Genomic DNA, 24,760 nt, shown 5'->3' with positions numbered 1-24,760 from the left:
TCCCCCCTCCCAATCTCTTTGTGCCCCCCCGGCCCACTCGCTGGTGGGGTGGGGAGCAGAAAAGGCCTCGACTCTGCGTAAGCACCGCTCAGCAGTAACTGAAACATCCCTGTGTTATCAACACTGTTTCCAGCCCAGATCCAAAACACAGCCCCACAGCAGCTACTGTGAAGAAAATTAACTCTACCCCAGCGCAAACCAGCCCATAAGCTAAGTTAGAGTGGATGTGTTAAGTACACAACACAAAGTGAGATGAGGAAAAGAAGAAGGAAGAAGCATCTAAAGAAATGCTTGAAGGCCCATCCCAGTACTACTAGACTACACACATCCTATTAGCCTCAGGAATATGAGGACATCGTGAGCAACTTATCATTCATTGCTCCATAGGGAAGAAGAGATGAAACGTTTTTACTCTGAACTAAAGGTGAAAAGCATTCAAATTCCATAAGAAACTGCTAGGCTATATAATGAGAAGATTTGAAGCTACTTAGAGGAAACGGCATCAGAGAAGGATGTTCATCACCCTGGGCAGGCCACACAAATTAAGAGAAAGTAGAGCTGTGAATTACAATGAACAGAGACTAAATAGCTGCCTGTGTTGGATTAAAGGATTTAAATTGTCAGCTTGATGTATAATGAATGTGAAAACCCAGCACTTAATTAAGTGGCACATGATAGAATAACTTTGTTATGCTTTAAACTGCTTAAGTTATCAAAGTATTCCTTATATTTAGCAATTGTTTAGCAGTATCTCTCTCCCTTGCGAAATCCATTAAGACATTGTTCATTTACCCTGGGTTCAGCTATGGCGAAGTACAGAACTTTTCGTTTACCTATTTTTGTTCTGTAATCCAAGTTTTCAATTGTGGCCAGTGAATTTCCAGCAATGCAAAGTCCCTGAATGCTGCTGAGACACAGTCATGGGCTACCAGGAGCTCTAAGGATCCCGCTGTAAGCACTCTGCCACCGAACTGAGTAGACACTGGGGACGGATAGTTCTTCCCAAATCACAGAGCAGCTCCCTGCTCACTTCCCCTAAAACAACTATCAGGTCTTGAGCCGTGTCTGCTCACGTGTGAAGGGTCCCAGCACAGGGACGAGAGCAGCTTGGCCCCAGGCAGCCTTTGTCAGGCCTGGCTTGCACCAAATAAAAACTTCAGCCTCCTCCTTATCTGCCTTAAGGAGTACATCTGCCACAGGGAAAGACGGAAAATGTGTTCTGCCGTTGCATTTTGATAACAGGAACTGGCTTGATTTTTCAACCTGGGAAGCAAATCTAATTGAGTTACTTCATAGAGAATGAGGACAGTTAGAACGGAAATTACACAGGAGAATCAGCAGAGGCAGCAGACGCGGGATCACCGCAAGGGCTAGGACAGCGCTTCTGAATCCCTTTTTAAAGGAATCATATAGCACAGGAGAACGTAAAGGCTAAATAAAGGCGATTAAGGACTGCTCCATCCTACAAGGGTTGATCCAAAGAAACACAACCACACAGTTCTCCAGCAAATTCTTAATTTTTTTTTTCTCTTATCCTATTCAATTCATCACATCCTTTTACATTTCTTGAGCCCCGGGCAACTCAGGTGTTGGTCATTCAAAAGGGAGGTGTCCTCAACCCCGGTGTCCTTGTGCACACAAGACAGCCAGGAGGAGCAGGAGGTAGGAAAGACTTTCCCTTTTAGACAGACACAACGAGGACACGGATCCCGGAGATGACTCACTGTCCCAAGGGGACACGTGCACTCAAACCAGAGATGCGTTACACACACAATCAAAAACTGAAAGACAAAAAAGTACTTACAGCTACTGCTATTCTTCCAAGCACGTGTTCGGGGATTTTTCTATAAACATCCAAAGAACCCCCTGCAGGGACAAACAAAATGTGTTTAGGTAATACAAAATGAAATACTGCCCTAGATTTGAAGTCACAAGGGTTTTCTAGGCCTTGGTTATTAATAAGAATGCCATCAATGATATAATGATAACTGTGTCAGAAATAACTGACCTTAAAAATCTAACAAACTTGGAATAAACACACGAAGCAGTACTCAGGTCTCTCTTCACCCACGTTACTTATTTCTGCTTGCAGCATTAATACTCAAACTCCTTTTAGAAAACCTCCCAGTCACGGGACAGATTATCGAAACTGGAGAACTCACAACCACCAGGCTTGGAGCAATTCCTCTGGAATAACAAAGTCCAAGGCATCCTAACCCTTGTCCCCAAAACCTGGCGCGAGCATCACAGGGTATCTGACATTATGCTTAAAGCTGTTTCCTCCTGATGATCAAACCAGTGAGAGTTTGGGTAAGAGTGGCACTCTGTGTTCACACCAGTGTCTGAAAATGAAAGACAAGGAGCTCCTGGGAAGCGAGAAATCTAATTCCCCTAATTCCCAAGGGACTGGGAAGGATTGTTCCCTTATCTTCCACATAGAAGATTCATGGCCAAACCAGTATTCAAAATGGCCGTGGGGTGAAACACAAATCCTTGGGCAAGAAAGCAAATTTAAAATTAAGAAATAAAAATATCCATGCAGTATAGCCAAAAAAAAAAAAAAGGACAAGCAAATTACAGGCAGAGCACTATCACTCTGAGCTTGCATGAGCCTTAGTCAAGGCTTGAGGTTCTCAGACGCGCTCAACACCGATCTAACTGCTCTCAGTGTAGGATATGGATTTTACTGATGACACCACTGGGAAAAGAGTTAGCCCAACACTCAGCAATTACGGAAACTACACCTTGGACTTTGCTTATGGTTCAGTTTTCTAAAGTAAAACCCATTCATTCTGAAATGCTACAATCCAAAGAAGTCACAAGGTCCTTATTTCAGCCTTAATTATACAATAGCTCTTCTTTATACTACATTTCTTATTCTAATGAGTGGGGTTTGGTGGTGGTGGTCGTTATCCCTGGATTCTCATCGTGTCTAGTGTCAGAAACACAGGATGAGTTTGCCTTTGCTAACATTGCTTTGATTCCAGACATTTGAAACTACCCCTTCATTAAGTTTAATCTTTCAACTTCTATAGTTCACATTGCATGTGGATTATAATCAACCTCAGTTTTAAAAGTAAACCCACTATTTAAAAAAAACCCTATATTCATATGCCACACTGCTAATTCTTGCTATTAAAAATGTCACTAAAGGTTGGGCTGTTTGAAAAATGAAGGAAAGTATCGTTTTGCAAACAATCAGGGAAATTTGCCATTTTTCTATGGGGAAAAGAAAATTCTGCGGCGGACAACGTTTCCAAACCCAAATATATAAGGTCAGCTCCCACATCTATGTGCAGACACCCAGGTACAGCCTGATAACCTGCACTTCTCGCTGCTTTTAAGGGAAGTTTAATGGGGTGTTCAGCGGTTCAAGGCAAAGCAGCAACAACATAAGTGAAATGCAATAGTGCATCTCACCATCTTTATTTACGAGAACATGGTCTTTAGTGTAAATATAAACGTGGAAAGAATAGAAAGCCCCATTTCACATCTCTGTTGCTCTTTAAGATCAACTGGCCGGTGTGAGGGTGATGCAGGTCAATTCAACCTCCGTGGGTTGATATTTGCAGAGCTGGAGTTACTTGGCTTTCTCCTGCCTGCCGGTGCCTGGAAAGAGCCAATATGGTTCTTTCTGTATGTGCACCTTCTCCTTGAGTCATGACTATCCCAGAAGATGCGGATCCACCTGTATCTAGGTAATTCATACGGGAAACACCTATGTTTTGGAATATGGTACAGGATAAAACCGGGCAGAGTCATGGGATATGGATTCAGGAAATACCACAAACTGGCCTGAGACAGTCAAAAGGGCTAAAAATCTGTCAAGGTTAAAGCTGTTCATCTGCAGGATAAGAAATTATTTTTTCTTGTCTTTACCTGCATCCTTACGCATCAAAATTAAAGGTCTGGAGGGGAAAAAAAAAAAGGCAAGGTCCCTTTATTTGCATTTTGTTCTTCCTTTAAACGATCGCTGTTGCTTTCTGCCAGAAGGAGCGCACACCATGAGGCAGAGCAGAGGTCAGCTCCAGTATAATTCCAAGTAATTTGTGCATGGTCAGTAAACAGCACGGTTGTGCAACAGCATGAGGGATGCATACCCTAAAGGCTTAAATATTTTCGGACAGGAATTCAGACCTGCGAGCATTTATGGCCGTCATTTTTTAAAGTATCTCTGAGTTAGTAGGGGCACGCATACTCCAGGCAGATGCGTGTTTCGGCGTGAGCAGATGCTTCCTTACTGCATGTGACTGCTGCTTAACACGGGCTTGCAAGTCTTGAGTGCAACTGCAAGGACAGAGCAGAGAAATGGCTAATGGCCACACAGCGTGGGAACAGTGAAGAACGTAACTTGTGGCCTTGGTTCAATAAATATAATAGTTTTCATCAAATACAGAAAATCTGAAAGAATACTCATGCTCAGAAATGGGGCACAATGATCACTGGGCAGAGGTAGTAAGTGCAAAAAGAGAGAAATAACAGTAATAACAGACCATTTTAACAGGGAGAAAACAAAATGCACCATAAAACCCTGAAGGGCTTTATCCGCGGTCCCCATCAGAAAGAAAGAAGCTACTCAACGATGCTTAATGGTATACGTTTGGCTTTGGAAATTTTTCCTGCCAGAAAGCCTTCCCTCCACAGCAAATTATTTGCGAGATCCTCACTTCTTTATATCCAGCTTAACTGAACCATTGTCAAAAACCGGGATAGGGCATAAAATGCTGGCTCATGAGAGAAGAGACTGTTGTGTGTAACAACAACGTGATGTTAGAAGTTGAGCGCTGCGAAGGGGGTTCTTGTGCACAAGACACGAGGGGACTGCATCTGTTGTGAGACCCTCAGAATTGACACACAGAGGGCAGCAATGATTATGAATTCGTGTAACCAGTACACTTCTGCCTTTTCTTCAAGAACGCCACGCCGCACAAGATTTCAAAGCCAAGCACTAGTACATCCCCATAATGACAGCGGCATCGGATGGTGGGGAGGGGGATACCGGTGGTCTGAAGATACGTACTGGGAGAAACAAGAGTACACTCAAAAAGGAACTCAACGCAGCAGCGCTAAACAGCTGCGTTAGGAAATAATTCCTTCTCTTGCAATTAAGAGACGATTTCCACTGAAAGCACATAGGACATTGGGTTAATAGATTTCTTTAAAAGAAAATCTGTTTTGGCTATCAAAACAGTAAAAGTGAGGAACAGCTGTTTTGTCAGCGAGGACAGATTGTATGGAAGACTCCAATATCAAACCACAAATTAAGCTAGCAGTTATTTCTGTTCTATTTACATTTTCAATAAAAGTAAGCAACATTACATTTGGGAAAATACAGCATACCATGGAGAAGAGAACACAATCCCAGCACTAGCCTGTGGTTTTTAAAAAAACTACCTGCAAAGTAATTAATACTTTACATTTTCAGATCACACTACTGCATTTTGCTCCATTCTGGAAAAGCACATCTTTAGACGATTTTCCCATTACACACTTAGCAATCAAAAGGCGCTAGATGCACAACTCACCATCCATGAACTCTGTACACAATGAAATTCTGTTTTCTACAAAAAAAGCACCATAAAATCCTATGATATATGATGAGTCACACTGGAAAAAGAAAGGAGAAAGAGAAGCCTTGTTTAAAATTTGCTGTAAGAAGATTGTAAGGCAGAACAATGAAAATGAGAAAATCTATATACCTTATAAAGAATTTCTAACTCCGACATTATCTGCTTCTGGAGTTCCAGTGTTATATCTAAGGGTATGACCTAAAACACAAAAAGCAGACATGTGATTAGAAAAAGCGAGTGACTCAAAATAAGACCCAGACGACCGGGAAGGCCGTGAGGCCGGCAGGCCCTGCTGAATGTGCCGATGTAAGCGCTAAGGGCTGAACCCGTACCGCAGTACCGCGTAAGCACCGCCAAAGCATTCCTCAAAACAACTACAGAACGACCTGACTAGTGCTCAGCCACTCGCTGGGATGCTCCTCCGCTGCTTCCTTCATCCACACCTCGTCGCCCATCATTCTGAGCCAGGCTGCTAACCGGGACTAAGGTACCAAGTGCAGTGGTGAAGGTGGGGTGCGCTGTCTGGAGTTCTAAGTATTGTGAATTTTCAACACAGACCCTCTTGGCAAGGACATTGGTTCCGACAGAACCAGCACTGAAAGTCAGCTTTAACAAACGGGTCTTTGCCATGATTGTTCAAAGACCTGCACACCCCATTATTACATACAACAACACAAACCTAAATGGACCCCAAACGCGTTCAGCCAGGTTCAATTGTCCACCACGCAGTATTTCACAGTCTAACACTTTAAGCTGAAGGGAAACAAAATCTAGCCAATTTGCAGAATAGATATTTAGGCTGCATATACTGCTGACGAACCAAAATATGGAGAGACCGTTTCCAAACACGTGCATTTTACAGTATCAAAATCTGTCTAGGAGAAAAACACGATGACCTGTTACTATGAAGAGTTTGCTTTAGGGTTATTTATAAAAGCTGTCACTAAACTAAATTGTAAGCGTAATACAGGGCTGCCAAGAAACGTTTAACACACTTGTCTAGATCAATAATCATTTGCCAACAATATTCACTTACATTTTTCCAATGTGAAAAACTTAAAATAATTTGCTGGAATACCATCCGTTTTTTCCCATTGAGTATTAACAGAATTTAATCTTGTCAACAGCCTAAAATTAAATTTTATCATACTAAATTCTATGCAGAGTGAGAAATTTCCCTGCCTCGTTCACCGTGAAGGCTTCAGCGACCTGAACAATGACTAGTTAGCATGATCAGCGTCAAATATATCGTTGACATCCAATCAACCAGGACCTGGCATGAAGAAAGGTCTCTGGCTGATTTGCATGAACTATAATTACATACAGACCCTGCATTCTAATAGTGAGGATCACCTGGAAAAGCAGAGCTTCCCTGTTTTCAAGTGTTCAGGATACTATGGAGTAGTACACAGTTCTTCCCGAACTGCTCCGGCATGTCTCCCTATGGGGTGCCGTCCTTCAGGAGCCCCCTGCTCCAGCCTGCGTCCCCCTGGGGTCACCAGTCCTGCAGCAAACCTGCTCCAGCCTGGGCTCCTCTCTCCACGGGCCACAGCTCCTGCCAGGAGCCTGCTCCAGCACGGGCTGCCCAGGGGGGCACAGCCTCCTTCAGGCATCCCCCTGCCCCAGCATGGGGTCCTCCTGGGCTGCAGGTGGGTCTCTGCTCCTCTGCGACCCTCCTCCGTGTCGGCAGGCCACAGCCGTCCTCACCATGGGCTGCACCACGGGCTGCCGGGGAACCTCTGGAGCACCTCCTGCCCTCCTTCTCCACTGCCCGGGGGGTCTGCAGGGTTGTTGCTTTCACAATGCTCTCACTTCTCCAGCTCCAATTGCTCTTCCCAGATTTTAATACGTTATCCAAGCAGCGCTATCACCATGGCTGATGGGCTCTGTCTCGGCCAACAGTGGGTCCGTCTTGGAGCCAGGTGGCATTGGCTCTATCCGACGCAGGGGAAGCTTCAGGCAGCTTCTCACAGAAGCCACCCCTGCAGCCCCCCCTGCTACCAAAACCTTGCCACGCCAACAGGGCAGAAAGAGGACAAAGGTATCTATACAGCACCACTTTCATCTACTTTTGTGATCCCCCGAGTAATAATTGTAGAAAATTTCCAAGCCTATTTAGAAAATGAAATCGGTACGGGTGAAACAAGTTGTCGGAACACATTGAGCTGACGGTGTTCCACGTGGGCTGGAACAACAAACCCCACAACCTCCTCAGACCCACTGCTGCCAAGGAAGAAGCTGTGAATAAGGATTTGGCTGCAACTTCCACAGCTGTAGCACGGGTAAGCAAGTGAGACGTAACGTCGGACAACAAACTTTTCCAACACGGCACCTTTGGAACGAGCACGCTTGTAACGCGCGTGAACGCCACATACCCAACGTCTGAAGCGAAAAGGGTTAATTTTAAAAAGAGGAATACCTGAGCATATTTCCCCTGCTCTCCACTACACCTCCAGGACAAATAAGGATGAGTTGTCAAGTTAAATACAAGCAGTCAAGTGACTGAATTATAATTTACTCTGTGCTCAATTTAAATTAGTGTGAGGCTATTAAAATATACAGTATAAATACGGCAATTCATCACAAGCTGTCATGGATGACTTCATCTATTTGCTGGAGTGGCATACGTTCCACTAAAGGGAACGAGAGCAAAATCACAGGTCAAATTAAGCTGCTATTCTGTTTTAATTCACTTATTTAATCTGTGGCGACATAATTGTCTTTTACAGTATGTACAACTCAAAGGAAATTTGGGAGTATTATAGTCAGTATACAAATGATTAATCAAATGGTCCATTTAAATGCTAGCTTAAGAGCAGGAGAAACGGAAAGCAGGTTAAGAATGGCAACCAGGCAGCGTACGCTCAAATTTTTCCTTTGGATTTTTCCCTCTAATTAGAAAAAAGTTCCCTTAGAAAAATCTATTACATCCTGCTCAGAGTATCTAGCTGCAAAGTTTACATAAAATATGTAAGGACACGGACAGCTTTGGTCTGCGATACAGGCATTAGCGTTGGTTTGTTTTCCTGTTCAATACATGATTAACTACCAGCTGAAAGCGCTTTAATCGACAGGTTTTCAGAACGTTATCTGGTCCGACCAAACCTCTATATTGTGGTCAAAACAAGCCCGCAGAAAGGCAGGGCTCTGCTTTCACAGGTCCATCCAGCAATGTCCCTTTTAGGGTGGTAATCCTCTGTCCCAACACTGGAGCCTTGTGACCATCGTGGCAGGGCGCTGGCGTCACCACCCACCTTTTACTGCCGCCTGTGCCGGGCCATAGGTGTGTCAAGTGACTTATTCAACAGGGTGAGGTGCCACCATCACTGTCATAGCAGGTTTCCTGACCTCCAGTTTGCACGCGTGTTACTCTACGATAACACCCGCGCGTCGATGCAACTCACGCTAAAAAAATACAATGGAGAGTGACAGGGCCACCATGAGTGGTATCTACACGAAAACCCAGTTTCCCAAATCTTCAGGATGCTAATTATCCACCAGGACTAACCAAACCCTTGGACACTACAGGAAACAAGGAGGTGAAATTGCTGGGGGAAAAGGCTTTTTGCCACGGGAAGGTGATTTCAATTAACCTTGCAAAGGGTGAACTCATTTCCCCTCCTGCCTGTTCAATTTTTCTCTTGCTCCAGCTCCTCTGCAGGCAGGTTCTGAGGGCACCCACAGCAGCGGCTGGCACGGAAGATGATGCTGAGAATCCTCAAACATTATTTGAGGAAGCGATGTAGGTCCCATGGAAGAGCAGCATCTTCACACAACCCCAGGATTTAGGGGAAGAGCTTTTTTAGTTCCATCTTGAAAATTGGAATAAAAAGTATTTTCGATTATTAAATTTTCTGCACTTTTGTGTCCATTACGACTCCGAGAATTCCTGTCTTAGGCTAACTGCTCATAGCAGCTTTAGGGATGACGGATACCACTTGAAAGGACTTTCTCAAAGTGACTTTTTGGAAAGCTTTTCCAACCGCTATTTGTATTCCACGCAACTAGAGGTTATTTGGACGTTATTTCCATTTCCGTATTTTCCACGAGGAGAGAACCGCTGCAAATCCAGCGGTGAGCCTCTGCTTTTCTCCTAGTGGGGTGAAGGGATTTATTTATGTGAACCTCAGGAAGGCCAAAACACAGGCAGAGTCTCCTTCTAGTAAGTGGTATCTGACTGGAACCACAAGACAATCTGAGCCCAAATCCGAGTTACCCAGATACGTACATACTTCTTGGTAAATACAAATGCTTCATTTGAAGTCTTAACATAATCTCACATCTTTAAATTCCATTTAACACCAGTTCTGCTTGCAGCAACCAGCTCCCATCACTCTCTCTCTTGCCCTTCTCTCCCCACTCCACCTTCTTTCAGTTTAACTCAGTTTCACCAGTATTTAATGATTAAAGACATCGGGGGGAAAAAAGAAATGAGCCAAGAAGCCCATCTCACAGTTTTCTAAGTACCTGTTCCACAAATTGTATTTTTTAAATATACTTTTTAGATCCCAAACTGTTCACTGGAATTGTATGACTGCAACAATTAATTTCTTTTCCAAGTGTCTCTACTGCTTTAACAAAATAGTCAAAATAAAGAGTTTGATAAATGAGAAAATTACTTATTTCAATGTTTTTCTATAGATTAACTGTGTTAATTTAATTTACTAATTTAATATGTTAAATACACCAGTTGTCTTACTGTTGTCCGAGCTGTGCTACTGGTTTACTCCAGCTTTAAGTGAACTCGCAGGCAAGACTGGTATTTATCTGACCACGCAACCCTACAGCTCACTGGGAATTACTGAATTTATGGACTGGAGTTTCCCTGCATAAACAATGTGGACTTTAATGCAGTAAAACAAACTGAGGTCTAACAATCAGAGGGAGGGGAAGGAAAGCAAGGTCAAGAAAAAAATGGAGAGAAAGAAAGAAAGAGAGGAAGAAAATTACGGTAATATCTTACCTTTACTGCGAGTATTTTTCCACTAGGGACGTGATGTGCCCTGCGTGAGGGGAAAAATTAAATACCTTGAGATGACATAAAATTACCTTTCTACATACGTGCAACATGCAGACACTCATTTCCCAGCAAAATGACTTGGAGCTAACACGTTCTACGCTAAACCAACTGTATACGGCATTTCTGCAGACAGCCTGATGAAAACAATCGATCAGGAGAGTATCGTCACAACGGAACCAATTAAGCAGGTTTTTACATCTGCATGTTTTACATCAAACCTACACACTGAAGGCTGTTGTGCAGCGTAACAGCAACCTTACAACTATAAATGCATCCGCTTTCACACGTTCTGTTAATGCAACGAAGGTATGATATAGCCATTCTTCAGGATCTTCAGGTAAAACAAGGTTTATCACACATTTGCCAATCCTGTGGGTATTTTTGGTAATCAGGCAGCAAGATACAGAGCTGTATCAATTAAAGTGAAGTAAAGCAGGTAGTGACGGGTATGCTTTATCGGATCCTAAGGGCCCTCAGAAAATATTGGTGAAATGAACGTTCTGCATTTGTGTTTAAGATGAGCATGTGTGTGCACATGTGAGGTAAGAAAGCATCGGAACGCTCACATGTACCCAAAATAGTTTTCCCAAATATTCCAAGAGCTGTTTGTCTTAATTTCTGAGGATATTTATAACTAGCTATTTAATGATGACTCGTGCATTCCTAACCATGAACTCGTAAGAAAAGGCAGGGGGGGGAAAAAAAGGTCTACTAAAAATCATATGTAATTTTGCATAAACCCAAAACCATTAAAGGTTTTCCTTTTCACTAGTTTTACTGTCTTATAATGATTTACGATAGTATGCACAGTATGTCATAGATGTGGCATTCACTTTAAAGAATTATAATATTTAACCACTCTATACCTTTAGCAATTATTACTGAAGAAGAAAAGCTTTAATAGTTGGGGTTTTTTGCATGCAAAATCACATGTAGCACAGGGCGAGACTGTTGTTTCGCCTTGTTTATAACCCTGCGCGCTCGTATAATTTCTGTAAATGGCTTGGAAGTTTCTTGTTAATTTAATAACCCACAGATGAAGATTCCTGTAAGCAAGCGGCGTTACTTTCTAGGAGCAAGCAGAATTTAAAAAGGCGCACCAAAAATCAGTGCTGGCTAATATCAGTGCAACACGAATGCATAACCAAGGAATCCGACGGAGGAAATGAACTCTGCTGTAACTAGGGATGAATCAACAGTGGCAAAACATTATGGACTTAAGATGGGCAGAAATGATAAGAAAATGAACAGGTTGAGATAGCATGCTTAGCGTCTGTTAGCTTAATATGTGCTGTGCCGGGCAGTTTGGCAACTTAATTAGCTTGTCAAGAAAGCTGATCTTTTTTCCATAAGAGAGATCTCCTGTTTCCAAGTGAATTAAAAGGGAAGACTTGATTATTTAATTATGATGCACGCTAATTCATCCGTGGAAGTTTGGGTTAAGTTTCCAGCAGAGGGCAGATACCTGGTTTGGTTTACAGAGCACTGACAGTACCAATTTAACATTTAATTATCGCTGAGAATTGGATCACAAAGGAGATACCATGCCCATGGGTACAGCGTGTCCAGTGCCTCTGCAAATGGCATGCTACCTGGGAGGAAAGGAATTTGTTTACTCCAGGCTGATCCGGCATCTCCATTGTCCTGGCCCTTCCTCCACACAATAACCGTAAAGTGATTAATGAAGTTTGAATAGGAGCTTTGGTTACACCAAAAGACAACCGTACACCTCTGTAGTGTTTTAATTAACAGCTAACACTTCAAATTAGTCTGTAGTTGCTACAGTAATTACCCGTTTTTTTTGGGAAAACGTTTTTGTTAGATATTATGTAGAACTAAGTTGGAATTGATCATTTTGGTTGCAGTCAGCACAGCTAAAGCCTGAAGATTTAGTACCTTTATGTAGCTTCAGAAGGATGCACTTAAAAAAAAAAAACCCAACCATGGAATAATGTGCACAGCATGAAGAAAAACATACTTCTTGTGCCTACTGCACCCATCAGTAAGCCTACGGATTTCTAGGAGGAGATTAAATTAATATTCATACTCTAAGTAATGCAAAGCCTCATCTCAAGGGTCAACTCTCACCGATCCCAGTGTCACCTCCAAAAGGAAGTAAACAAACCCATCATCGTAGAACCAGATCATTAGGGGAAGCAAAGCTGCAAAACGCTGCGGTTTTCAGCGAACACGCTTAAAAATCTTCCAGGATGGCTGGCAAACGATGTCACCTAATGAACAGCTACAGCAGCAGCTCCTCTGCTAGGAACGCACTTCAGCGGTGCCTAACAGTAAAGACAAGCAAGGGGAGTGAAAACAGTTGCTAAATAGCTGCTGAACTACTTAAAGACAAATGTGAAGAGCAGAAATGAAAAGCATTGAAATGCAAAATATTCCAGGAAAACCCTGTTTTGACATTGGCAGAATTTCATGCCTTGCAGAAACCAGCTCAGGGAAAACAAAGTCCTTTTTCTGCTCTTTTTCGTTGGGGTTTGGTTTGCTCTTGACCCGCTGCAAAAGCTGTAACAGACGACTGAGAATCGGTGGCTATACATCATTCATTGCTAGGAGAGAGCGAAGGGACAGTGCGTACCAATCTCTGCAGCCCCAAGTTTTAAAAAGTTACTGGGACAACAAATTAAGAATATATTCTTATGCAGGGCCTGATCCAGATCCCGCCCAGGTTCGTTGAAAAACTGCATCTACCACAAACCTGACGTTTTCTTATTTTAAATGCAAACGACTGGAAATGCTATGAGATTAATGACCATTTTAGTAACAACTTTCTCCACCACCAGAATACTTTTTAGGCTTATAGTGAAAAGTATTAACACAATATTTTAATAAATCTGTAGGAAAATAAACACAACAGCAATCAGCAATTCATTTGGTGCCCAATTTCTACACATGAATAGACTGTAATACCAGAATCCTGCACCCAACTAATTTTTTATTGCATTTTAAAATAGACAGTTGTTAGCTACTGAAGCCACAGCATTTTTAGGCTGAGGATAATGATTAAAGTCATTATAAAAACAAAAAGAAAAGAAAAAAGCAGAGTTCAGAAATCCATTTTGGGGTACCAATCTTTCAGGATGATGCATTCTTTTGAAATTCACCACAGCTTGACTTAAAATAGTTGCCGTGTGCCTGTAAGATGACAAAATTGTACAAAAAGTGGTAGGTATGAAGCTGATCTCCGGTGACATCTTCAAAGGGAACGGTAAAGGCTAGTGGTTGAAAATGGCATCTTGGTCTCGGAATATATCCAGGTTACACGGAAATAATTGGTATTAGTTTTCCTCAGAAAATGAAAATTCTTCATGCAAGCAAACTGTTCTTTCTTGATGCTGAGACCTATATTTTAGTTCCTATGCCCAATTCAGGTGTGGGACAAACTCTGCTCTCGACTGAGGAACCAATTTGGTAATCACCAGATGAGGAGACAGGTGACGAACAAGACGTAGGAAGAAGTGCACCCTCAGTATTAGCGGTACCTGGGGCAGGGACCAAGTTAAGAGACTGCTGCTGAATTAAAACTAAGTTTTAACAACTCAGACTGATAATCCTCTCAACAAGACTTTTACAGATTTCACAAAAGAAGGAAGAAATCCTCAGGGAGGATGGAGAAAAGGAAGCACCAACTTGCAGACCTCCTCTGAACAACCATATTCCAGCAACAGAAGCTCCAAGAAAGCTGGAAGCTAGACAGGGAGAAGGTGCATTCTGGGGGCTCCCTTCCTGCCCAAGCACACCGGGATAACGCGAGACGGGGGCGCAGCTGACACCTCCCTTTGGGAAGTTGTAGTGAACACGCAGGGCACGCCATGCAGAGAGGTGGGCTTAACGCTGCCGCACGCCGGGTAAGAAAAGGAGAGGCAGACTTCACCCACCGCGCGTTCCCAAACATTCCCACCGGGAAGAAGAAATTTAAACCTCTGCCTTCACATTCCCACTAGAATTCGTCATCCCAAGCCCCCTGCACCCCCTACAGTGAACAGTTCTAAGCAAGATCTGCACAGTTGTGTCAAATATTTTATTAACCTTGACTATTAACCATATCCCTAGACATTTAAAACCCTGGAGGGACCACGCGAGCCAAGTCCTTTAGCATAATTTTGCCTCCCCTCCTCTGAAAATCCAGTGTCCCCCTGGGAGCACTGCCCAAGGCAGCTCGCCCAGCTCCGCGGAAAAGCTGGGTTATTCTGGGGAGTAAGAAAGACGGTGTGAGCAAGCGTGTGAGCAAGCGTGCGCTGCTCGAACAAAGCCTCCAGCTAAGCCGGAAAAACTTCCGGTGGGCTGCGGAGTAGGGTGTGTGCATCCCCGGTGTTGCAGAAAATAAAAATCGATACCATGGAAAACTAGAATAGGGCTTTGGGGGAACTGGCAAGCATCTCTCCCCCCATATTTAAGTGTTTCTACAGGAAAGCAAATTAAAAAAGGAAAGCGTCGGAAGCAGCTGGTTTCTGGTTTAAAAAGACAAGGGAAAAAATAAAGGCAGCTGGATTTCGCACTGCCTGCTGTGTTCTTCCTGAGGTCTGCTGCAAAGAAAACCAGAGGAGAAAGTGATTTGGCTCAAGCCTCTTTATGGAATAAACCATGGCCCATCCTAATGTTTAATGCTAACGACTTCACACAGAATACAGCGCGTTCCACAAGTAAAACAAACGAAACCAACTAAACAGAACGTGCACGAGCTTCTTAATGAATAGCTTAGGTGTCAAACAAACAAACAAACAGATCTCCCTCTTTCAACTTGCTAAGGCAACAATTTTCCATTCCTCTTGTGAGAAATTTTACCAGAAGTACAGAGGGGAGCCGCGTCACTTGCTGGGGTTTCTTCCAGGGGAAGTGAAGAACTAACTTCAGGTTTGAACATGCAGGCACTCAAGAGAAACAGCAGTTTTCAATTTGGTTTTAATTGTAATGCATTTGCCCACATACGAGTGACTCAAGGATGGTCACATCAGAAGCGCAGACTGAGCATGCTTCAGCTTTCTCAAGCACCTTTCCCTAGCATATATAACTACTTTCTACTACAAATGGGGTTTACTATTCTCTGAAAACTCAAAATAAATGCAGCCTGTTCACAGAAGCATAAATTCATTAAAATTATTGTATCACGCTGCTAACGCCGATGCATAAAAGCACTGAGGAGCCTGCAGCAGCCCACCACGCAGAAGACCCTGCTTCCCGTCTGTTCACTCTGGCCATCAGGACGCATCTTTCTGTTTTTCCCCCAATAGCCATGGAAACAATTTCTAATCAATAAGATATTCCTTGGCAAGACCAAATGATTCAAGGGGAAGCCATGACCTGTCTGCTATGCCAATGAGTCAGTCCCTTCCCTTCCTCGAAATATAACTAACCTCAGCAAACATGACAAAATGATATAGTGACAGTGCCGCACAGCAGCAACGTGACGGCAGGACGCAGGGATGCAATGCTTCCCTCTAGTCGAGGTACCGGAGAAACCCACAGCCGCAAGCTCAGGTCTGCCGTAGCTCTACCGGCTCCCAAAAACCGGTGGCGTGTCATTCGCTCAACGATGCTTTTAGTAGAGGAAAAGGCAGTTGAAAGAAGGCACCTCTGCACACCATCCATACCAGCCTCCCCCTGAAGAGGGGCTGCAGCCGTGGGTGAGCTCGGCGCAGCTTTGTCCAGCGTGGAGCCGAAAGCCCCAAGGACGGAGTTCCCCGTCTCTCTCATGCCCTGTTACACTGCCGCACCCTCTTGGGAAGAGGTTTCTCCCAGTGTCCAATACGAACTTCCCAGGTGGCAACCTGAGCCCACAAAGTAAAACCAAAAGTATTTCTGGTCCTTTCTCCTACAGCTCCTTCTGCTTCACGCTTGGTCTGTATCCATTCTACACGTTTGTCAGAGACATCAAGACATCACTCTGCAAGAATCGCAAATACCCTCCCGTTCCCCCGTATCCGTATCAGCTCACCCGTAGCACTGCAGCGATGAGCTGCTGAGGAAGTCTCCAGGCATCCTGCCCACCCAACCCGCGGAGTGACACGCACAAAAGGTCTCGGGGACCGAGGCAGAGTGTTTCCTAACGGGAACGACCATACACAGGGAAGCCCTAGGAGTCTGATTTGAGGTAAAGAGTTAACAGAAAGAGCTATGGCTGTGGCAAGCAGCACCTTCAGGTGTAAGGGCACAGAACAAAGTCAGCCTGAACATTTTCCTGCCCTCTGAGAAATAACCTAGAGCAAAACGACTGTGTCGGTGTCGCACAGGATGAATACAATTCTCTGAGTGTTATGCATTGCAGAATGACACGCCACTCACCAGCTGCAAACTATACGCAGCAAATCGCCCACAGATTCGGTTCACTGTTAAATTTTTTCTCTTTTTCCCCCTCCGCCTCTTTTTTCCCCAGTACTGCCACTGCGCGTCGTGCTCCTGGTCAGACTCCGGCAGTCTAATGACAGAATTGTCACGTACTCCGATGGCCATCTAAAGAAACAGATTCAAATTGTTTCTAGGAAATAAACACTTTGACAGTTGTTGCCTTCTGCAATAGACAAACACATTAGCCTGACTCTCTGGCTGTTAAAACAGGAAATCCAAAGTGCACAGCAGTTGTAAAAAGGAGCTTTTATGGGGACTGTGCTAGTTCAAACAGCAATCTACGCCAACCTCCCCTCCATCTAAAATCCCATTACAGATGCTTGAGTACTGACTGCAAAATGATTTGTTGTTAAACTAGAAAATAAACAAAAAATACTTGTATCTAAATTTTAAACTTTTCAAAAGAGCAAAATTGGCACTAGAAGCTGCATAAAGAAAATGTTGGATAGCAAAATGTCTCACTTAACCCATCTTTGTGGGAGAGAGGCGGTTTGCTATCCAAGCCTAAGCACAGCAGAATGAATCCCTTACCTCTTTCATGCTGTAACCTACTCCTATTTCCATCTGTTACCACTTATATGACTCTTCCTTCTCCACTGCAGCCAAACAGTCAGGGTCAACCTTTGAAAACTGGACTCTACATCTTCCTCCTTGCACCCATTCCCCTGCAATGCAGTCCCCATTGCTCACACAGCCCTGTATAGATAGGAAGGAGTAAAGACAGAGATGGCTTGGCACCAACACTGCTTGGCTGCGATGTCACCACCACCAATCCCAGGTCACTCACTAGCACAGGACCAACGCAGATCAGATGCAGACACAGTAACATATTTCAGCTGCTGGCTTTAAACTAGCTGAAAGGACAGAAGACAGCAGAGCAGTCGTAAGCTTAGACTGACACGGAAAGGCATTATCTGACACAGCATAAAGCCTGCCAGTACAAAGTAAACACATCACAATTTCAGGAAGAAATTTGAAGCAAAATTTAAGTGAGCCAAAAAGTACGTCACATCCTATGGTGACAGCAATTTAGATGCTAAAATGTTTCCTTGTGGAGACCTAAAGCTGGATTTTCTGCATTATCAAACCGTTGGTTCACGAGAGATGTGCTCATGACACTCACAGCATAACACTTATCAAGGACAAACTGAGCTCTTCGGTAATTCAGCAACGACCAAGAGTAGAAAGCAGAACTGTGCCAAGCAGCAGAAGTTTTCTAGGTATTCACTGTAACAGCTGAAAGAGCGTTTTCCTTCTAATCGTGGTTTGGTTTCAAGTAGAGAGCTTGCTCTTCTCCAGGAGCATGAACGCCGTGAGGGTAGCTACCCTGCTCCGTTCACTACTGGACAGCACTGAGATGCCATCACGGGGAGCGACATGCTAGAAGCGCTTTGGGCATTGCTCCTCTTGCACTGCCCCTTACCATTGTCATTAAAACAGCCGTGGTGATGGTAAGGGGAAGGCGGTTGTACGTCAGAGCTGGGTAGGGCTGCCTAATCCCTGTGATGACCAACGGATAGCTGAACCGTTAATTTTTAGCATTTTGAGAGAGCATTTTCAAAGAATCTGGGGTGAAAAGAAATGGAAAACTCAATGTCAACATCACTGGTGTCGTTACAGCCACTGTTCTTCACAGAGACCTCAAACTGAGAGAGTATGAAACACAACACTGGCACCATAATAGCAGAAAAAGGGTTCCTACAAAAATACACGTTCTCCTGCTCCTTATCTTCTCCCATTCACTTCTACAAGCAAAAGCCTTGTTTGAGAAAGTATTCTATGTCAGGGAACAGTCAGCACTTACAAGCTTGGCATAGCCTGGCTGTGGCCAATTCCACCGATTCTACACGGAGTGTGATTTGGAATCCAGAACCAGATGACGTTGCCCCCGCCGGGGCGAGGGGCAAAGCAAGCCGCACGCCACTCACACACCGCCTTGCTCATTGCTAACAAGAACAAACTCAAATTTTCAAGATTACCATTCGCTTACTCTTCCAAGCCACAGGCATACAACGCCAACACACCAACTTTAATTTAAGAATCATCCAGTTTCTAATTAAACGGCCATAGGCAGCTGGTGGGATACATTTTAATCAGTTTCAATAACCTATTGATTGTATACTGCAGCGTAAAAATTAAAAGTAAAAAGATGACCGGGGAATTGTCCCATCTCAGAACAACAGTAGAACCCTCTGTAAATAACTCCTCTTTTAACCATCAGCTAAATGAACACTTCAATACTGCAGTACAAAGTCTTCTGCAAAATTACTTTAACTAACAAGCAGAAATTTATCAGCTTCAGCCAAAATCAATGCTGAAATCAATTTGAACACTGGTTGTGTCTAAAGGGGCTCATTGGCAATTTAGGGAAATTACACCATGTAAATGCCTGTGCTTTAATTGAACAGTTTCATCAACTAGGCTGTGATTGCTGTCCATTCATTTATTTACTTTCACTGCAGCTACCCTTCTGCAAAGGAATGGTTTTTGTCAGACTCGAAGGAGGTACTTTATCTTCATTTCATGCACTTTTGTGCATAACAGATTTTATGAGGCAGGCAAGTGATAGCCAGGGTCAGAAGAAACAAATGAACAGCAATCACTGGTCAGTCTTGTTTAAACTGTCACGATAATCTGCAGAAATTTGGTGGGGTGTTTCTTACTCGGTCCAGCTACTGCTGTTCCAGTGCTTTTCAGCGTGACTAAAAATAAAACAAGAGAAACAGAAAATGAATGCAGTCTGAGAAAGGAAATAAAGGAAAACACCTCCACAACTGCAACACAAGAATGCAGGGAGATGAAATTTTCATACTTCACACGGCCGCAGGGATGTTCTAACACCAACCAAAACATGGAACTTGCCTTTTTCCATTTTCATTTTCCATTTTCAGAGCTGCATCAAGCACCAGGCTGGGACAGTGTGAGCAGGGAGTGCTTCCCAGGGAGGCTCATCTGCCAAACACGTGTGGGTCGCTGGCAGCGCTCTGGGCTGGGATCCCGCGGAGGTGGGCTCCGCTCCTGCATCTGACGCTGCTTGGCTACCTTGGGAAAGACAATTCCCTCTCTGTCTCCATCTACCCCCTCCCATGTGCTGGGGATGGCACCAGCCGCCTTTGCAAAAGGGCCACAATCGTCTGTGAAGGGAAGTATTTTAGAGAGGAGCAAAATATTGTTATTGCATTGCGTATTCAGACAGAAATGGATGAACAGAGGAGGGCCACAGCTCTGCTTAGATTGTTGCTTCCTGCAACATTTCAGGTGCATAGTTACAGCTTTTAAAGAATAGTTTTGGACTGCAGAGACCCTTAAGGGAGCTCCTTCATGACAGCACCAGTATAGGGTTAGCCTAACCCTAATGGCATTAGGAGCCACGGGACAAGGCGGAAGGAGCAAACCTTGCGGAGCCAAAACTCAAGGCCATGAAGCTCTGGCTATTCCATCACCATTCCAGCAAATGGAACTGAATCACCTCCCTCGCTCTCAAACACGGCTAAATCACCTCCAGCTTCCTCCCTCCAGAACTGACAACGTTCTTCCCTGCTGACGTTAGGGAGGATCTGCGGCGCACTCGCAAGAGCGCAACTTCCCAGCTGTCTTGCCATGCGCCGTGGTTAATGTGCTAATGGGGCACCCCAAGGTTGGCTGAGATCGAGAATACAGAAACGGGCATATGCTGGAACGTACAGCTCAAACGAACAGCAGAAGTGCTCGAGTAAATTGCTCAAACAAATTAAGCTTCTGCATTTACCCGTATTTTCCCTAGCTATACAATTCTTCCGAGCGGTACATCATCAACAGCCACTTCTCTCCCAATTACTCAACTTAAAGTGAAGCCGTCTGGTTTAACAGCATTCTGCTGAGATGATAACCGACTCTCCCTTTTCTTCCCTCTCTCCCAGATACGAGGTAGCTGCGCAGACTAATTAGGGCACCGTCGGGACGTTATCTCAGTACAGAGAGCGTTACAGCTTGCTGCTGCTGGAGCCTCCTCTAACAGAACCCAAAGATTTACTAACCATACACAACACCCGTTTAGACAAATCCCAGTCGCACACAAGGCTGTACCACCTCCTAGAGTTCCTTGAACATCTCACATCCCATTAGCTACAACTGCAAAGCCACAACCAAAAGACACGACGTAAGATAAAAACATTCTTTTTGCTGTACGTCAAGGAAGGAAATAGTGCTACTTTAGATATGTGAGGGAAGAGACTTCACAGACTAATTATCTCCCAGAGATAAATACCTCTACTTCATAATACTTAAGTTAAAAATACACATGCCTTTTGGACCTACCAGTGAACGATCTGTTCCAGAAAAAGCAATTTAAGTAAAGTCAATAGATGTATCGGCATGCAGATGTCGTCTTCTGCCACGAAGCAGCCCAAACTGTGCATTCGCCATCCTACCAGCTTCTATAAAATAGCTGATGAAACAGAAAGCCTGTTGCAGAGCTGGAAGGTCAGATGTGTACCAGTGTAACAGCCTCAGGGCCCTCTTGTCGGGAAAGGTGCAAATCTCCACAAAGTAACGGCAGCTGAGTTGCCAAAAATTCACAGAATTGGACTTCTAAGACCCCACAGAAAGTGGAAATCCCAGTTAACGATGTAAGCTACCTACAACAACGGGCAGACAGAGGAGAAAGACACTGGGGTGCTTCCAATCTTAGTTAGGGCAGATTTCATCCCTTCCTTGACAGTCTCTACTCCAGACAGGGCACACTCTGCTCATCAAGCCCCCACCAGTGGAAGAGTTCTTGCTTTGGGATTCTTGGTATATTCAAAGAACCTTTTTGAATATATGGTTTGGGATTATTTGTATGTTCTCACATATTTTTCAATATATGAGCAATCAAAATACAAGAATAATTAACTGGTTTTGCCATACCTAACTGTTATCACTCCTTAATTAAGAAAATAGTGTATCAAAAAGCAGGGGAAAAAAAATGGGCAGTCAACTACAAAATCCCTTCTTTTTAGAACAGGAAAAACATTTAGATTCAGCAAGTTCTCACTAGAAATATTGCTATAAAGTATTGATTTTTTACCAGACTCAATTGACTGAAAAGTTGTTTGTATAGCAATATTGGCCAAGCCAATATACTGGAACAATTTTGCTACACACAGTAATCAAGTGTATTTCTAAAGTATAATTATACTGTCATAAAAATAAAGCTAAGATACCTCTTCTCCAAGCAATAAAACAGCAGCAGCTGTAAAGAACCCAAATAAATGAAATACATTTTCTAACTAAACATAGCGTCTTCCACAGAGAACAAACCCACCTCCCCTCGCCCCCGTGAGCCAAGGTTAGCATGAAAAGTGATCAATACTTCAATCTCAATAAACTATTTCAATAGTAGGGAATTCACGTGGAAAGAGAGGCTGAAAATTTTTGCTCAGCGACCTGCGACACGCTATCTTGTTTGCTGAACGCTGATAATGCATCATTGCCGTAATGGATATGACTTAGTATAAAGAGCTAAAGAAAGGAAAAAAGAAAGATACCACACAGACACGCTCGTTCTTTAGATTCAGATCAATACTACACACAGCCTCTTCTGAAACGAGCCGACAGCACGGAATGCTGGAAGAGGAGAACAGCCAAACGTTTGCAATTAATTTTATTTGACAAATGTTCATTGATTTACTGGAATAAAATATATGTGGGCTGCTATCTCTGACTAGTGCAATCCAGCTACCTGTAAGTATTCCATTTTGCAATTTCTTATTGGTTCGTGCAGCACAGATGCTCCTCTGGCGAGGGAGAAGGGGCGACTGCTCCACGGCAGGAAGTTCTGCGTGCTTTGTCCAAAGCACATCACTGTGGCACGGTGACCGCCAGCTCCCTGCAGCAACAGCTCTGCCGGGGTGAAAGAGTGAATTGGTTCAACTCTTCAACACACCAAGAGACAAATTTGGGAAGATCCGAGAGGAACACAAAGGCTAGAAGCCAGTTTTGGGGGGAAAACCATAATTCCTATTTATATTCTGCTACTGTTTGCATTGCAAAGAAAGTCAAACATCAGGAGCGTGTAAAACACACACGTGGAAAACGGTGGAGTAGTGCAGAATGACACACTAAATACTGCAAAGTAAGTCACTGCAGTGGTTGACTTAAAACGTGAACACAAGAAAAAGAAAAGAGATAGAAATATTTCCCAAATAGAGCAGAGGGCTCATGTTTTTACAGGTGAAACATTCTACTTTCCCAAACTGCAGGAAAACGCAACGCTCGGCCACTTTAGGAAGCAGATCATGGCATCAGCCCCCAGAATGCAGCAAGTCAACGCAGGAGAAGTGGCCAGAAGTATTATGCATTCCCTCCTGTGCTACTACCCTCCACGCCTTGAATGTTCACATCTCTCTTCCTCCATCCCTCCTGCAGGCTCCTACCAGAGCAGCAGTCACACGAGAAAACCGTTTGTGTGAAAACATTAAACGGAAAGCAGGGATGTAACTAGGCCCTTCAGACACGCAGAAAGAACTCAAAAGGTGCAGGTTTGGCTTTACACAGCATTCTATCCAAAGTTCCCACGTGAATTTTCAGAAACGTGGAATACATACTATGAGTGTGGCGACACTGTAAAACGACGAGCCGTTCTTACACCGCCTCCCGCTCCCAGAAGCGCCCAACCACCGTACAGACTATGCACGCACGGCAAACGCGGGATACAGCCGCTCCTTTCGGGTAGGGCAGACGCAGGTTGACACACGGACCATAAGTTCAGCAGATCCTCACAGCAAAAAGATCAGCGAAGTACAAGGCCACCTGCCTTGGTTTACATTCCTTAGACCTTGGCCACTATTAGACACAGGACGAGTGGGAGTGACTTGGTACCACTTTGTACGGCCCTTTTTATGCTGCTCATGATTTTGCATTGCTAACTCAGTATTTCAGCTACTTCCCTGGAGAACAAGACCCAGAACTGGGTAACAATGACATCCATGGGTTCCCTCGCTTTGTGGGATATTCCTTGTGCTCAAGGAAGGGACTGTGCCCCAGGTGCCTTCCACAGGGACTGGAGCGCGTGGCCCTCCTTTGTGATGCTTCTCCCACCTACACCCACTCCCGGAGCCTGCACTGGGAAGAAACCTTCTCTAAATCAGAAAACACCAAGAAGGCATTGACTGAGCTGTAAAGTTCAGCACTCTCTCTCAAATCTTTCCTATTATAAAGTAAGAAAACAACACTTTCTGCAAGCTTCTTGGCCTAGGAATATCCTCCAATGTGAACGAGACTTCTCAAGGACGTTCCATCTATGAGGCTAATATGATGTCTGAAGAGTCCAGTCAAAGACTGGATTTGTTCCTTTAAGGATTTGGAAGTCCATTTTCATTACACATTCCGCAAGGAGAGTCGTTTGGCAATGTTGGCAGCCAATTAGAAACCAAACTAAATGCACCGTAGCTTTTAAAACATTTCAAAGAAGATGTTAATATCAAAGTTAAAATGTCTAAGGTATAAACAAAATCATAATGGGATGCTGGGTTACTGTATATGGTAAATAGCTCTCTGGAGGAAACCTTTATTACTCCCTCAGGGCTTTCTTACAAAGTATGGATTTCTTAATTCCTAGTGGAATATTTTTCATACACCACTGCAGACTATTAAGTACCAGATATTACATTATGTAGTTTAAACTTTGCACTATGCATGAGAAAGACTTTCCTGTCGAGAAAACTATATCTCTGCTATTATAATCTTTACAATATTAAAATTAATACTGGCTGCAGGGTATAAGCTTCGCTACCAAAATTTGGGGGAGTTTATCATTTAATATATTCATCAGCCTATGCATGAAGCCGCT

At 43.8% G+C, this 24,760-nt stretch overlaps 1 protein-coding gene across 1 annotated transcript in view; it reads right to left on the bottom strand.

The window, feature by feature from the left end:
- The window catches only part of MAP2K5 (mitogen-activated protein kinase kinase 5), a gene marked incomplete at its 5' end in the record, with an annotated part of 54,678 nt that overhangs the window by 17,008 nt on the left and 12,910 nt on the right, over positions 1-24,760 (bottom strand). The window contains 4 exons of the mRNA XM_010157434.1: positions 1,805-1,866; positions 5,526-5,607; positions 5,700-5,768; positions 10,534-10,573. Coding sequence (XP_010155736.1) covers positions 1,805-1,866; positions 5,526-5,607; positions 5,700-5,768; positions 10,534-10,573 — 253 coding nt within the window. The remainder of the gene's footprint in view (positions 1-1,804; positions 1,867-5,525; positions 5,608-5,699; positions 5,769-10,533; positions 10,574-24,760) is intronic.

This window comes from Eurypyga helias, unplaced genomic scaffold, assembly GCF_000690775.1.
Source record: "Eurypyga helias isolate BGI_N326 unplaced genomic scaffold, ASM69077v1 scaffold7748, whole genome shotgun sequence".
NCBI lineage: Eukaryota > Metazoa > Chordata > Aves > Eurypygiformes > Eurypygidae > Eurypyga > Eurypyga helias.
The sequence above is the reverse complement of the archived record's forward strand: the minus strand, read 5'-3'. Positions and strand labels throughout refer to the sequence as shown.